The sequence below is a fragment of the Carlito syrichta genome, unplaced genomic scaffold (genome assembly GCF_000164805.1).
Source record: "Carlito syrichta isolate Samal-C Ts95f unplaced genomic scaffold, Tarsius_syrichta-2.0.1 Scaffold288077, whole genome shotgun sequence".
NCBI classification, from domain to species: domain Eukaryota; kingdom Metazoa; phylum Chordata; class Mammalia; order Primates; family Tarsiidae; genus Carlito; species Carlito syrichta.
Genome location: NW_007232173.1, coordinates 14,253 through 28,053, shown reverse-complemented (window position 1 = coordinate 28,053; position 13,801 = coordinate 14,253). Strand labels below are relative to the sequence as shown.

General features: G+C 46.4%; 1 protein-coding gene across 1 annotated transcript in view; it reads right to left on the bottom strand.

The window, feature by feature from the left end:
• Positions 1-5,997, bottom strand: part of TMCO4 (transmembrane and coiled-coil domains 4) — a 120,229-nt gene extending 114,232 nt beyond the window's left edge. The window contains exon 1 of the mRNA XM_021710091.1: positions 5,841-5,997. Within this exon, the coding sequence (XP_021565766.1) occupies positions 5,841-5,997 (157 nt within the window). The remainder of the gene's footprint in view (positions 1-5,840) is intronic.
• Positions 5,998-13,801: the final 7,804 nt, after the last annotated feature.

Sequence of the window (13,801 nt, the reverse complement as noted above, 5' to 3'; positions counted from 1 at the left end):
AGGCTCAGGCAATCCACTCACCTCAGCCTCCCAAAGTGCTGGGATTACAGGCTGAGCCACCGAGCCCGGCCAGGACCTGCATTTATTGAGCACCTACTGTGGCGAGGCATAGCAAGAGTGTATAACAGAGGAAGAGATTACTAGGTCCTCCCCTGGATCTACTCAGGGGTGTGGGAGCCTAGAAATCTGTTTTTTTGTTGGTTTGTTTATTTTTTGGTTTTTCTTTTTTGAGTTGTAGTCTCACTCTGTCGCCCAGACTGGAGTGCAGTGGCCGCTCCTGCCACCGCAGCCTTGACCTGCTGGGCTCCAGCAATCCTTCCACCTCAGCCTTCCAAGTAGTTGGAACTACAGGTGCGCGATGCCACGCCCGGCTAATTTTTTGATTTATTGTAGAGATGAGGTCTCGCCAAGTTGCCCAGGCAGGTCTCGAACCCACGGGCTCAGGCAATCCACTCACCTCAGCCTCCTAAAGCACGGGATTACAGGCTGAGCGACCAAGCCCAGCTAGGAATTTGTTTTTTTGAGTCGGAGTCTCATTCTGTTGCCCAGGCTGGAGTGCAGTGGCACACTCATGGCCACTGCAGCCTTGACCTACTGGGCTCAGGCCATCTTTCTGCCTCAGCCTTCCAAGTAACTGGAACTACAGGCATGTGCCACCACCTTGGCTATTTTTGTATTTATTGTTGAGACGAGGTCTCGCCAAGTTGCCCAAGTTGTTCTCAAACCCCTGGACTCAGGCAATCCTCTCACCTCTGCCTGCCTCCCAAAGTAGTGGGATTAGGCGTGAGCCACCACACCCAGCTGGAATTTGTATTTTTAACAAGTTCTTCTGGTGATCCTGTTGAGCAATCAGGTTTGGAACAACTAAAGTATTAGATTCAAGTTTCCCAGAAATTATAGAAATAACCATGAATACTGTTTAGGGAGCTTTGTCTCTGTGACTGTCTCCAGAGACTGTATTTCCATGTATACTTTATATCCCTTAATCCTATGCAGTATATACTGTTGCTAGCTCCATTTTTCAGAGTAAGGAACTGAGACCCAGAGAGGTTAAATAACTTGGCTAGGATCACAGAGCTACAAGATGGCAGAGTCAGGATTTGAACCTAGATCTTGTTGATTCTGCCATCCTGCCCTCTGTTAGGCCTAAAGAGAAACAATATTTAGATGAGTTGTAGATAATGGATCATCAATGAGAGAAGCCTTCTTTGCTGTGTCACACTGATGTCTGTCCTCCTAAGACCAAGGTGAATGGAACTGAATTCCAGGGGTCTATCACTGATGACAGGCCCACCACCCTTCCCATAGAGTATCCTTACAATGCTGAACTTGAGACTGAATGAGCCAGAAAACCTTTTATGTCATTTCTTTCCTAACCACACTCTGAAATAAACTGGGCTCCCTTGGGGAAGGACTGGACACTCCCTCAGAGGAAGGCCAGGGTAGAAGATGCTACGGATGGTGTGTGGTTACCATGTATGTCACATTACTGAGCAATCTCTTGTGTTTCCAAGGCATCTTTGACCCAAAGAATTGAACTTTTTTTGTTTTGGGGTTTTTTTTTTTTAGATGAGAAAATAGAGTTTATTTAGAAAGTAAATTAGAGAGAGAGATTGGAAATTCACCTCCCTGAGGCGGGGAGGAGGCTGAAGCCAGGAAACATGGCGATGGTCATAGCTCAAAGAGCACATAGCCACACCACAGTCTAGTTAGGCAATGACCAACATTTTGTTGATTAGACCATCAACTGGACTCGGCAGAGCTAAGTGGCAGGGATTTAGTGTCAAAAGCCTTTTGAGTTAATATTTTCCCCCATTGCTCTCCTGTGTTAAGCAATAATTTTACAGTCCCCTGCCTTACCTCTTTATTATTGTCATTTTTTAGAGACAGGGTCTCACTTTGTCACTCAGGCTGGAGTACAGTGGTATAATCATAGCTCACTGTAACCTTGAGCTCCTGACCTGTCTTCTTTCTTTTTTTTTCAAAGCAGGATTTATTGAGAGGACAGAAAAGCTCCCAAAGTGGGAGGGGACCCGAAGGGGTTGTCATGACTTATTTCTTACACAGAATCTTGAGTGACAATTCTTACTGCTTCTCATCTAAGAATGCTATACACTTGCCCCGGTCTGATATTTTCTAATGTGTGAGACCCATATCACTGGTGGTACATGAGATACCTTTAGCTAGCACATGAGCTTGCATGAAATTACCATGTTTCAAGGATTCAAGTTATTCCCCTGAATGCTTATTCTGTTGAGAATACAGTTTGGTGCTACTGAATCTTGAAAGTTCCTCCAACACTTGGTAATCTTTCTTTTTTAAAATTTTGTAAAGATGAGGTCTCACCGTGTTGCCCAGGATGATCTCAAACTCCTGGGCTCAAGCCCATCTTCCCACCTCAGCCTCCCAAAGTGAGCCACTGCGTCCAGCCAATCTTTTTTTTTTGGGGGAGTCAAGGTCTAACTCTGTTGCCCAGACTGGAATGCAGTGGCACAGTCACGGCTACCACAGCCTCAACCTGCCAGCCTCAGGTGATCCTTCTGCCTCAGCCTTTCAAGCAGCTGGAACTACAGGTGCATGCCACTATGTGCAGCTAATTTTTAAAATTTATTGTAGGCATGAAGTCTCATCAAGTTGCACATGCTGGTCTCGAACCCCTATGCACAGGCAATCCTCTTGCCTCTGCCTCCCAAAGTGTTAGGATTATAGGTGTGAGTCACTGCACCTGGCTTAATCTTCTTTTTTTAATGAAGAGAACACAGGCCTCTGCTCAGAGCTTTCAGCTATCTAAAATATTAGGATTTAATCATGTTATTTACTTATTTAGTAACTTATTTCAGAAGGATTTTTAGATTGACAGAAAAGTTGCAAAGAGAGTTTTTATCTAAGAACCATATGTCTTTCACCCTGTTTCTGTCAATGATAGCCTCTTACATACCCATGGTACATTTGCCAAGACTAAGAAACTGATGTTGGCCATTACTATTAACTAAAGTATGGACTTCTTAGGTTTTTCCACTAATGTCCTTTCACTGTCACAGAGTCCAATCTAGGATACCACCTTGCATTCATTATTTTTGTTTTTGTTTACGGTAGTGATATATCTTCTTTTAAGACATTAAGCAAGCTGGGTACGGTGGTTCAAGCCTGTAATCCCAGCACTTTGGGAGGCTGAGGTAAGAGGATTGCCTGAGCTCAGGGGTTCAAGACCAGCCTGGGAAATTTGGTGAGACTGCATCTCTACAACAAATCAAAAAATAAGCTGGGCATGGTAACACATACCTGTACTTCCAGCTACTTAGAAGGCTGAGGTGAAAGGATCGTCTGAGCCCATCAGGTCTAGGCTGCAGTGGCTGTGAGTGTGTCACTGAACTCCAGCCTGGGCAACAGAGTGAGACTCCGACTAAAAAAATAAAATAAAACAAAATAAATCATTAAGCAAAGAAAAGTGAGAGAATTTGAAAAAAAAAAAAACAGTAACAGTAAGAGTGTTATGTAGATATGGCAAAAAATTCTCAGTTTCCTCTGGGTTGGCTTTATCCACTGGAAAATCCTTCCCATGAAATGGGAAGATGAGCCGGGCATGGTGGCTTACACCTGTAATCCCAGCACTTTGCACTTTGAGAGGTGGAAGTGAGAAGATTTTCTGAGTCCAGAGATTCGAGACCAGCCTGGGCGACTTGGCGAGACCTCGTCTCTACGATAAATAAAAAAATTAGCCAAGTGTGGTGACATGTGCCTGTGGCTCCAGCTACTTGGAAGGCTGAGGCAGAAAGATCACCTAAGCCCAGCAGGTCGAAGCTACGGCGGCTGTGAGCATGCCACTGCACTCCAGCCTGGGCGACAGAGTGAGACTCTGACTCAAAAAAAAAAAAAAGAAAGAAAGAAAAAGAAAAAAGCAATGGGAAGGTGATCACCAGCCAACCGGTGCTCTTCCAGCCAGACTGGTTTCTCCCACTAGTCATTTGAATGTATGTTTCTGTAGCTTGGCCAACCACTGCTGTGAGTATCAAACTCTCACCAACATAGTGGCCTAAATCATAATGATACTGATGGTTTAGGGATCATAAAATCCAGAGATGGGTGGTTCCAGAGTTGGTTTCATAGCTCAGTGATGTCAGCCAGGACCTGATCTCTTTCCATCTTTTATCATCCTCAGAATGTTGGCTGTCATTTCTCTTTCTTTCTTTCTTTCTTTCTTTCTTTCTTTCTTTCTTTCTTTCTTTCTTTCTTTCTTTCTTTCTTTCTTTCTTTCTCTTTCTTTCTTTCTTTCTCTTTCTTTCTTTCTTTCTTTCTTTCCTTCCTTCTTTCTTTTTTCTTTCTTCTCTCTCTCTCTCTCTTTCTTTTTTTTGACTCAGAGTCTCACTCTGTCACCCAGCCTGGAATGCAGTGGCATACTCACAGCCACTGCAGCCTCAACCTGCTGGGCTCCTGCTGAGGCGATCCTTCTGCCTCAGCCTTCCAGGTAGCTGGAACCACAGGCGCATTCCACCAAGCCCGGCTAATGTTTTTTTATTTATTGTTGAGATGAGGTCTTGCCAAGTTGCCCAGGCTGGTCTCAAGCCCCTGAACTCAGGCAATCCTCTAGCCTCTGCCTCCCAAAGTGCTGGGATTACAGGCATGAGCCACTGCACCTGGTGGCCATCATCTTTCAGTGTGTCATCCTGTGATCCAAGGATGGCTCCATTGGCTTCAAGTATCATATCCTGGTAGCTGTGTTCAAAAGCAGAAAGAAAAGGGAACTTGCTTCATGAGCACTTCCTTATGGACTTGTCTCCCATGGTCAGGGAGAAATATTTCCTGGGAGTCCCTTGCTGGGATCACATGGTCACCTCAAGTTGAAGAGAATCTGGGAAAGCAAAGTTCTGATGAAGAGGATTGGCTCAGACCCCAGTGGGTGGGAACAGGCCAGCCTTAACATTTGCAGAACTCTGGGCTAAAATACAAAATTATTAGTAAAACGTGTCCTAGCTTTCTTCCCTGACAGACACACTTTCAGAATCACCTGGAGGACCAGTTTGTATGTTGAATCCTTCCAATCTTTGGAGTCTCGTGCCAGGATGTGGCTCCTGGATAAATGTCCATGTTCTTTCTCTTCCCCTTCTCAACTCCATCCCACCACATGAGGTCTCACACACAGGCATGTGGATGCTCTAGCCCACACATCCAGGCTCTGTCTACCCCTCCCACAAACAGCTTCCTCTTAGCCACTCCTTGAACCTAGAAGTACACATACCAGCTGAACCCTTGGGAGCATAGACTGGGAGAAAAGTTTACTCCTGGAAGCTGGAATTAGACTTGGGCTGTTTGGACAAGGAGTTTTGGGGTACCGGGTACCCAGAGTGTGGGCTTAGGTGGAATATCCTCTTGGCTTTGTGGACTCCTTTCTCCATTGGGATGGGTGTAGCTGGAGGAGAGACAGAATGGGGTCCTCTAGAGGACAGGCCTAGAGCAGAGGCTGTGCTTGCCAGTATTGGTTGGGTACATCGCTGCACAGATGAAATCAGGTGTCTCTTAAAGTGGAAAGTGGAATGACTATTGAGCAGGCAGCCATCTGCCTCAGAGTTTAGTGGGGCCAAGGGTCTTATGTCTTGTTGATTCTTGTCTCCCTAAGATGCAAGCCAATGCCTGGTACATGGTAGAAACTCAAGACATATTGAATCAAAGAATTAGTGAATGGATGAATATCACTATTAGCACCATTTGAAACATTTCCATCTCACAGGGATGGGGCGGTTGGAGACCAGAGTCTAGAAGGAAAACACTGAGGGAACTAGTGTGTCATCGTGGCAGAGCAATAGTCCCAAATTCCCGAATTTGTCTCTCCCCTGGACCCCCACCCCTCACCACACCCTCCTTCAGTAGACACATCTTATTTGTGTACACAGCCACAGACTTTCTCCTCAGGGTTTCCGACAAGGATCCGCTGTCGAGTTTCTGGGTTTTGGGGCTGCCTGGGAACTCAGAGCCCACCCACGCCAAGCCTTCCACAGACATAACGCCTCCCCAGCCTGGCACACAGGACCCCACGAATGAGCCCGGTCAGCTTCCTCTGCTCCCCCTGACAAATCCCCTACTCAAACAGGTCCACTGTCTCACCCAAATATGCTGGTACTTTCCAGTTTTTTTGCTGGAAACATTCCTGCTGCTGGAATGTCCTCATTCTCCCCATTTTTTCTCGCTATTCAAATCAAACCCGTGTTTCAAGGCCCTTCCTGTTCCCCATGCCCTTCCCAAGACTTGTACTGGCTGCCCAGACTCCCTTCTGCACGTCTTCCCTAGGGATTCTCCTGCACCGTGTCTTGCCCTGGGCACTCCTCCATTGAACATTCAACAGAGGCTTGCTCACCATGCTCCAGGTCCTATGTTGGGGAAGGGATGGGGAGATATCGATTGGAATTCTCTGGGTATCGAGCTCACTTAAAGAGAGGGATATTAGAAAATGTGACAGGCATTCTCAGGGACAGGCAGGAGTGGCAAACAGCTTGGCCTCACTGTGACTGGCAATTTGGAAAGTCAGGATTTGAGGCTTCTCTCTTCGCCTTTCTGGATGGGATTCATTAGTCTGTCTCTCACATCCAGCTTCCTAAGTGACATGCATCTGGTTCCACACTGGCCATCCTAGCGTTCACTCTACATGACCTTGTAATTCAAGCACGTACAGATGTGGCAGGTTTCCTTTGCTTGCAAATGAAACAACCTGGTTCAGAATGGTTTAAACAAAGTAAGGAAATTTATTGGTTCATGCAACTATAGAAAAGTCCAGAAGAAATTCAGAGTTCAGGCATGGCCAGATCTAGGTACTCAAATAATATGATTAGAGACCTCTTTCTATCACTGGACTCTGCTTTTTTCTGGGTTGGCTTCACCCATAGGAAAATCCTCCCCATGGGGTAGCAAGCTAGTTACCAGAAAGTCTGGATGAACATTCCACCAACTTAGCAACTCTGGTGGAGAAAACACTTCCTTCAGCAAGGTTCCTGTTCCTGGGTAGAGCTGTCATTGGCTTAGCCTTGAACAAAACTCTGAGACCAGGGAATGTGATGCTCTGGTTGGCAGGTTTGTTTCTCTTAAAAGACAAATATGGAATTATTACCATGAGAACCCACTTGCAGTGAGATTGGGTGGGGAGGAGGCAAGCCACTCAAACATTTCACCTCAGATGAGCTGTGGCAGGGGTGAGGATTGGCTCACAGACCTGCTGCTCCAACACGTTCTCTGCAGGGTGACCAGCTGTTGTCTGTCTGCCCAATTCTTCTGCAAACAACCTCCTGTATTGGAGGACCGTCTTCCCAATTGTGAGATTCTATTGGGACTACCAATCACAGCCCTGCTAGTGACAAATGAGGATGTATGACCCAAGAGGACCAAGCTGAACCTTTCCTTGAGATTTTCATCATTGAACCAAAGAAAGAAAGTCTGCTAGCATCCCAGATAACTCTCCCCAGTCAGATGCTCCTTCTCCTCCTCCCCTTGTCTTACATTATTATTCAAGTTTCATTCAGCTTTTTAAATTTAGTAGATATGTGTAGATCTTGTTTCCCTAGGGAGTATGGTGGTGATGGGGGCTGGGGTGGTAAAGAGTGTCCCTTAAACTGCTCTTTTCTTTCTGGAGGAGAAGTTAGGAGGACATGAGTAGCAGCTGACCAAATTTCCAGCCTCACTGAAAAAGCTGGTCAAAGAGAACAAAACTAAAATGCAGAGAGAAAAGAAGATAAAAATAGAATCTTAATGGAGGCCAGCACATTTGCTTCATCATTGCCAAGGCCCAGCAGGAACCTGCCTTTGCCTTCATTTGGCCAACACTTTTCTCTTTTTGCCTAATTTGGGTAGCCAGTGTTCCTTGGGTACATCCTATGTGCCATGTCCTCTGTGCTCGTAGTTGCTTTCTTTTTTTCTCTCTTTTCTTTTCTTTTTTGTTTTGAGTTAAAGTCTCACTCTGTTGCCCAGGTTAGAGTGCAGTGGCATGCTTATGGTCACTGCAGCCTCAACTTGCTGGGCTCAGGCCATCCTTCCACCTCACCTTTCCAAGTAGCTGGAACTGCAGAAGCATGTCCCCATGCCCAACTTATTTTATTTTATTTTATTTTTGATTTATTGTAGAGACGATGTCTCGCCAAGTTGTCCAGGCTGGTCTCAAATCCCTGGGCTCAGGCAGTCCTCTAGCCTCTGCCTCCCAAAGTACTGGGATTACGGGAGTGAGCCACCATACCTGACTGCTAAGTGCTTTCTATAGATGACCTCTTTGGATGCTTACAACTCCATGATTATTTCCTCCTTTTACAGATGTGGGAACAGAGAGTCCAAGAGGTTGAGAGACTTAGTAACACAGCTAGTAAGTAGCAGAGTCAGAATTAAACCAGACAGACTTCTCTGGGGCAACCCACAAAGCTCTGAAGACCTCAGTGCAGTGAATGTGGGTGGAGCAGGCATCCTGACATGGGTCTCAGACACCAGGGTCTCAGGCTGAGCACTTAGACTCTGTAGCATTATTATATTAGGTGCAAAATTTTTAAAACTATGAAATATGTACAGAAAATTACATAGGAAATGTAGGCACAGTTTACAAATAAATACTCACCTGTGTAACTATCACCTAAGTCAAAAAATAAAGCATTACTAGCATTCCAGAAGCGTCTCCCCAGTCAGAATCTCCTTCTTGTCCAGAAATACTCCTTATCTTATATTATTATCCAAGTTTCATTCTGCTGTTAGATTTTAGAGAATATGTGTAGCTCTTGTTTCCCTAGGGAGTATGGTAGTGATGGGGGGTGGTGGTAAGGAGTGTCCCTTAGACTGTACTCTTTTGTACCTTTCACCTTGCCAGTCACATGATAGGCCAACTGATAGGAAAGCATCTACTCTGTATTCAGAACTGGGCTAGGTGTTGTACGCATCACCTCACTGGCATATCACAAAACCTCTATCAGGTAGGCCTAATTAACATATATTTCCAAACAAGGAAAAATGAAGGTTCAGGAAAGGCATGTACCATACCCAAGGTCACAGATTGGACATAGTAAAACTTGGTTTTGAACCCAGATCTCTCTTGACCGAGAGTCCCACTCTTTCGTTGACTTGGTTTGATGAGGGTAGGGGCAGGTGAGGAAGGAAGGGAACAAAGCAGGGTGGGGGGGGATGGTTGGTGCAGGGATTTAGAGGGGCTGTGGAGCTGGCCTGGCCGGCCTGGTTTCACATCCCAACCCTGCCACTCTCTCTACATTTCAGTTTCCTGCCTGCGTAACGGTTTTGTGTTGATTCAATGAGATGATGTATGAAATGCCCAGCATGGATAATCGTACTGGCCTCATAGGGCTGTTGTGAAGAATAAGAGCTGAGTTTAGTACAGGAAGCTTCTAGAGCAGTGCCCTGCATGTGGCAAGCACTAATGGGCACTGGCCACTGCTACTGATGCTCTTGTTTCTCCTCCGCCCTCAGGCTCATGGGCATGCACTGAGTGGCCGTTGTTTTGGAATTGTTGCATCTGTGGCTACTTTGCAGACTGTTTTCCTCTGCATACTCACTCCATTGAAGGGCTCTGGCTGGGGGCGGTCTTTGGAAAGTGAGTGCTTGTTTCTTCTGAGGATCATGAGGCCAATGGAGTAGAAGCTAGCCTTCTCTGATGGAAGCTGGTCTGAGCTCCAATGCCACATTTCCTTCCTGACCCCGCATGTGGGCAGAGTTGACCTGGGTGCCACTCCAGGGAATCAGGGCAGCCTCACCACAAGGTCAGGCTGGCTCTCAGGAGGGTGGGGATGTGTGGTAGGAGGGCTCCCGGCTACATGGCCTATGGCCTTGCATCCTGCATGGTCTTTGGAGAGGCTGAGGCTCACGGTGGGATTTTTCAGCAACCAGGGTCCTCGACAGCTCCTGGAATAGGTCAGGGATATTGGTTGCAAGCAACAGAAACTGATTCTGGCTGCTTAGAGAAAAAAAATGCAGGCGTCACTGAATCAGCCAGAAGTGGAAGGACCAGAGCTGTTGCTGCTTTCAAACATCCACCCCTCCTTGCATCTCTAGCTTCAGTTTCAAAGTTCTAGAAAAGAGCATCTGATTGGAATAACTTAAATTGTGTGATGGCCGCAGGTGAAACAGGGTGGTGGGTGGGGGAAGGGCCAGGGCCCCAGTTGGTGTAGTGATTGCTGGTAGAACTCTCCCTTCGTCGAGATTAGATACAGGGCATTTCTTCAGAAGGCAGTGTAGGGAGTGGCTGAATACAAGGCAGTCGGAGGAAAGAAGAGAAGACAAATGCCCACTATACTTCTGCCCTCTTGAAGCAAACAGGCTTGTACAGTGGGTGCCTTAGGCGTCCTAAAAGACAAGCTGGCCTGCTTCCCAATGCAGACAGGCTGCCGAGAGACAGTATGGGGAACGGGAAGTGCTGACATCGCTAGAGTTAGAGTTAGTTCAAGTTCTGGTACCTCATCCACTCACTTGTGACCTTGGGCAGATGCCTTAACACCCTGGATATTTTATTCATCAATCTGTGAAATGGAGATAATAATTCATCAGTTCTCATATGGTTGCTGCAAATACTAAGGATACTTTAGGACCTGTCGACTCTGATTCCAACTCTATCTATGACATCGGTGCCTTCTCAGAGCCTTGATTTCCTATCTACAAAATGGGAGAAGAAAGTAGGGCCCAGTAGGGCCAGACATGGTTTTTAGCCTGCTATTGCTACTTATCTGCTGTAAGACTTTAGGCAAGTTATTTAACTGAACTTGAAGTATTCCAGCTCAATGGGCATGGTGCAAGCATAGGCACAGAATGGGTGCTATATTGGTTTCCGAGAGCCATCCAGCAAGGCGCAACAGACAGACTTGTTTAACCAACAGAAATGTATGGTCTCACAGTCCTGGAGGCGAAAAGTCTGAGATCAAGGTGTCACCAGGGTTGGTTCCTGCTGAGGACTGTGAAAGAGAAAAATCTGTTCCAGACCTCTCTCCCAGCTCCTGGTAGTCTGCTGGCAATCCTTGGTGTTCCTTGGCTTGTACATACACCACCTTGATTTCTACTTTCATCCTTACATGGCATTCTCCCTATGTGTCTTCATGCCATCTTTGCTCTATACATGTTGTCTATATCCAATTTCCTCTTTTGCTTTTCTTTTCTTTTTTTTTTTGAGTCGAAGTTTCACTCTGTCGCCCAGGCTGTAGTACAGTGGCACACTCATGACCACTGTAGCCTTGACCTGCTGGGCTCAGGCGATCTTTCTGCCTCAGCCTTCCAAGTAGCTGGAACTACAGGCTCACGCTACTACGCCCGGCTTATTTTTTGATTTATCGTAGAGATGAGATCTAGCTAAGTTGTCCAGGCTGGTCTCAAACCCATGGGTTCAGGCAATCCTCTTACCTCCACCTCTCAAAAGCTTGAGCCACTGTATTTTTTTAGAATATTTTCTTCTTTATTTATTTATTTTTGAATTAGAGTCTCACTCTGTCACCCAGGCTGGAGGGCAATGGCATGCTCACAGCTACTGCAGCCTCGACCTGCTGGACTCAGGCCATCCTTCTGCCTCAGCTTTCCAAGTAGCTAGAACTACAAGCATGTGCCACCATGCCTGGCTGATTTCTTTTTTTGAGTTGGAGTCTCACTCTGTCGCCCAGATTGGAGTGTAGTGGCTGCTCCTGGCCAACGCAGCCTCGACCTGCTGGGTTCCAGTGATCCTTCCCCCTCAGTCTTCCAAGTAGCTGGAATTACAGGCGCGCGCTACCACGCCCGGCTAATTTTTTGATTTTATTGTAGAGATGAGGTCTCACCAAGTTGCCCAGGCAGGTCTCGAACCTGCAGGCTCAGGCAATCCACTCACCTCAGCCTCCCAAAGGCGCGGGATTACAGGCTGAGCCACCGAGCCCGGCATGATTTCTTGAAGTAGTTAGAAATACAGGCATGCGCCACCATGCCCAGCCAATTTTTTGATTTATTGTAGAAACGAGGTCTTGCCAAATGAGGTCTTGAACCCCTGGACTCAGGCGATCCTCTGGTCTTGGCTTCCCAAAGTGGCATGAGCCACTGTGCCCGGCTTCAATTTCCCATTTTGTAAGGATATTAGCTCTACTAGATGAGGGTCCGCTCTAGTGCTCTCATTTTAACTTGATTACCTCTGTAAAAACCCTGTTTCCAAAGAAGGCAACATTCTGAGGCACTGAGGGTTAGGACTCCAACATATCTTTTGTGGGGGGACAGAATTCAACCCATTTCAGATGCTTAGCAACTATTAATTTTTCCTTCCTCATCAAATAAGATTGCAAACCCTGCTCAGTACCTGGCACAGAGTAGAATCTCAGTGAATATTTGTTGAATAGACAAATGGATGGATGGATTCTAGACTCCATGGTGTCTTGACTTCTTTAAAGAGCTCTCTACTGACCCCAGAGATGTACTGCCCCCAACATTTAAAAAGTAATTTCAAGATAGTCCGATAAAAATACAGAGTATATAAGAACAACTCCAGGTACATTTAAGAGCTTGGATCTAATTTCTCTTTCTGTTGTGTTCTATGCTGTTTTCACAGATGGAGAAATGGCAGGAAAGTCCTGCTTTGCCACAGACAAAGAATTAATTGTTCTAGCAAAGGCGGAACAACTTCTTCCAGTTATTTGAAAAGAGGTTCTACCAGTGAATAGGGCAATAAATCAGGGCTATAAAGTGAGGTAAGGAGGTAGCTATGGGGGCTGGGACAGGGAGGCTCCCACAACCCTTGGCCCCAGGCACCCACTGAATCAGGAAACTGCCACCAAATGAGAGAATACCGCTCTTCTTAATTCTTCACCCTCAGGGGCAGAGGGCTCGTGGTACAGCAAGGTGACTCAAAGCTCAAACTCTGAGTTAGACTCGTACTGGCCCCACACCGCCTCACTGTGTTATCTTGACCGAGTCACTGAACCTCTCTGTGCCGTAGAATCCTCATTGATACTTTGGGGGTAATAATAGTATCTACCTTATAGCACATATGATAATATATGTACTACACCTTGCACAGTGCATTCAAATAATCTCAGCAATTATTGTTATTATTATATTGTTGTTGAGGATGCCACTGATGCTGAGGCTGATAAGAAAGGACGAATTCTAGCACCCAGGTTTTAAAAAATGATCCTGTTCTCATCATTCCTGTTAGAGCTTTCTAGAACTCAACTCAAGCTCTCTTTCTCCCCATCTTTCCCTCCTTATGATCCTAAGTGCTCAGCCACGGATTATTTCATGAATTCTCCCAGCAACCCTATGAGATATGTTGTAACCTCTGTTTCATGGGTAAGGAACCCAAGACTCAGAGAGAAGTGACTGGTAGGAGGAGAAGCTGGAATTCCAGCCAGGTATGTCTGCCGCCAAGGCTGCCGAATAGGGAGATGAGTCTGAAGAGGATGGAGACTGGCGCCTCCCCACCATTCCTCTTCATCCTCAGGACTAACCCTCAGGACCTAAGCACAAACCTCACCAGATTGGCCCGCCCTGGATCATGCTTCCCATTCCACTGGCTTCCCCACCCTGTCATCAAGGCCTGCCCCCTGCTGGCCATCATTTTGAGCACACCCTGCTGGCATGCCCCAAGAAACCCTTACACACAGGGGAGTCAATGACTGATGATGAAGGCAGTCTGTTAATCAGAACACTAGATTCGAATCCAGCAGTACCCTGAATCCTCACGGAGGCCCTAGGAGGAGTGTGTCACCCTCCCTCACCTTCTCTGAGCAAACTAAGGCTCAGGGAAGTTCTGTAACTTCTGTCACATACACATTGGGTCAGAGCTTGGCTTTGGGCCCTGGCTGGCTCTCTGGTTTCTTCATGCACATCCTTT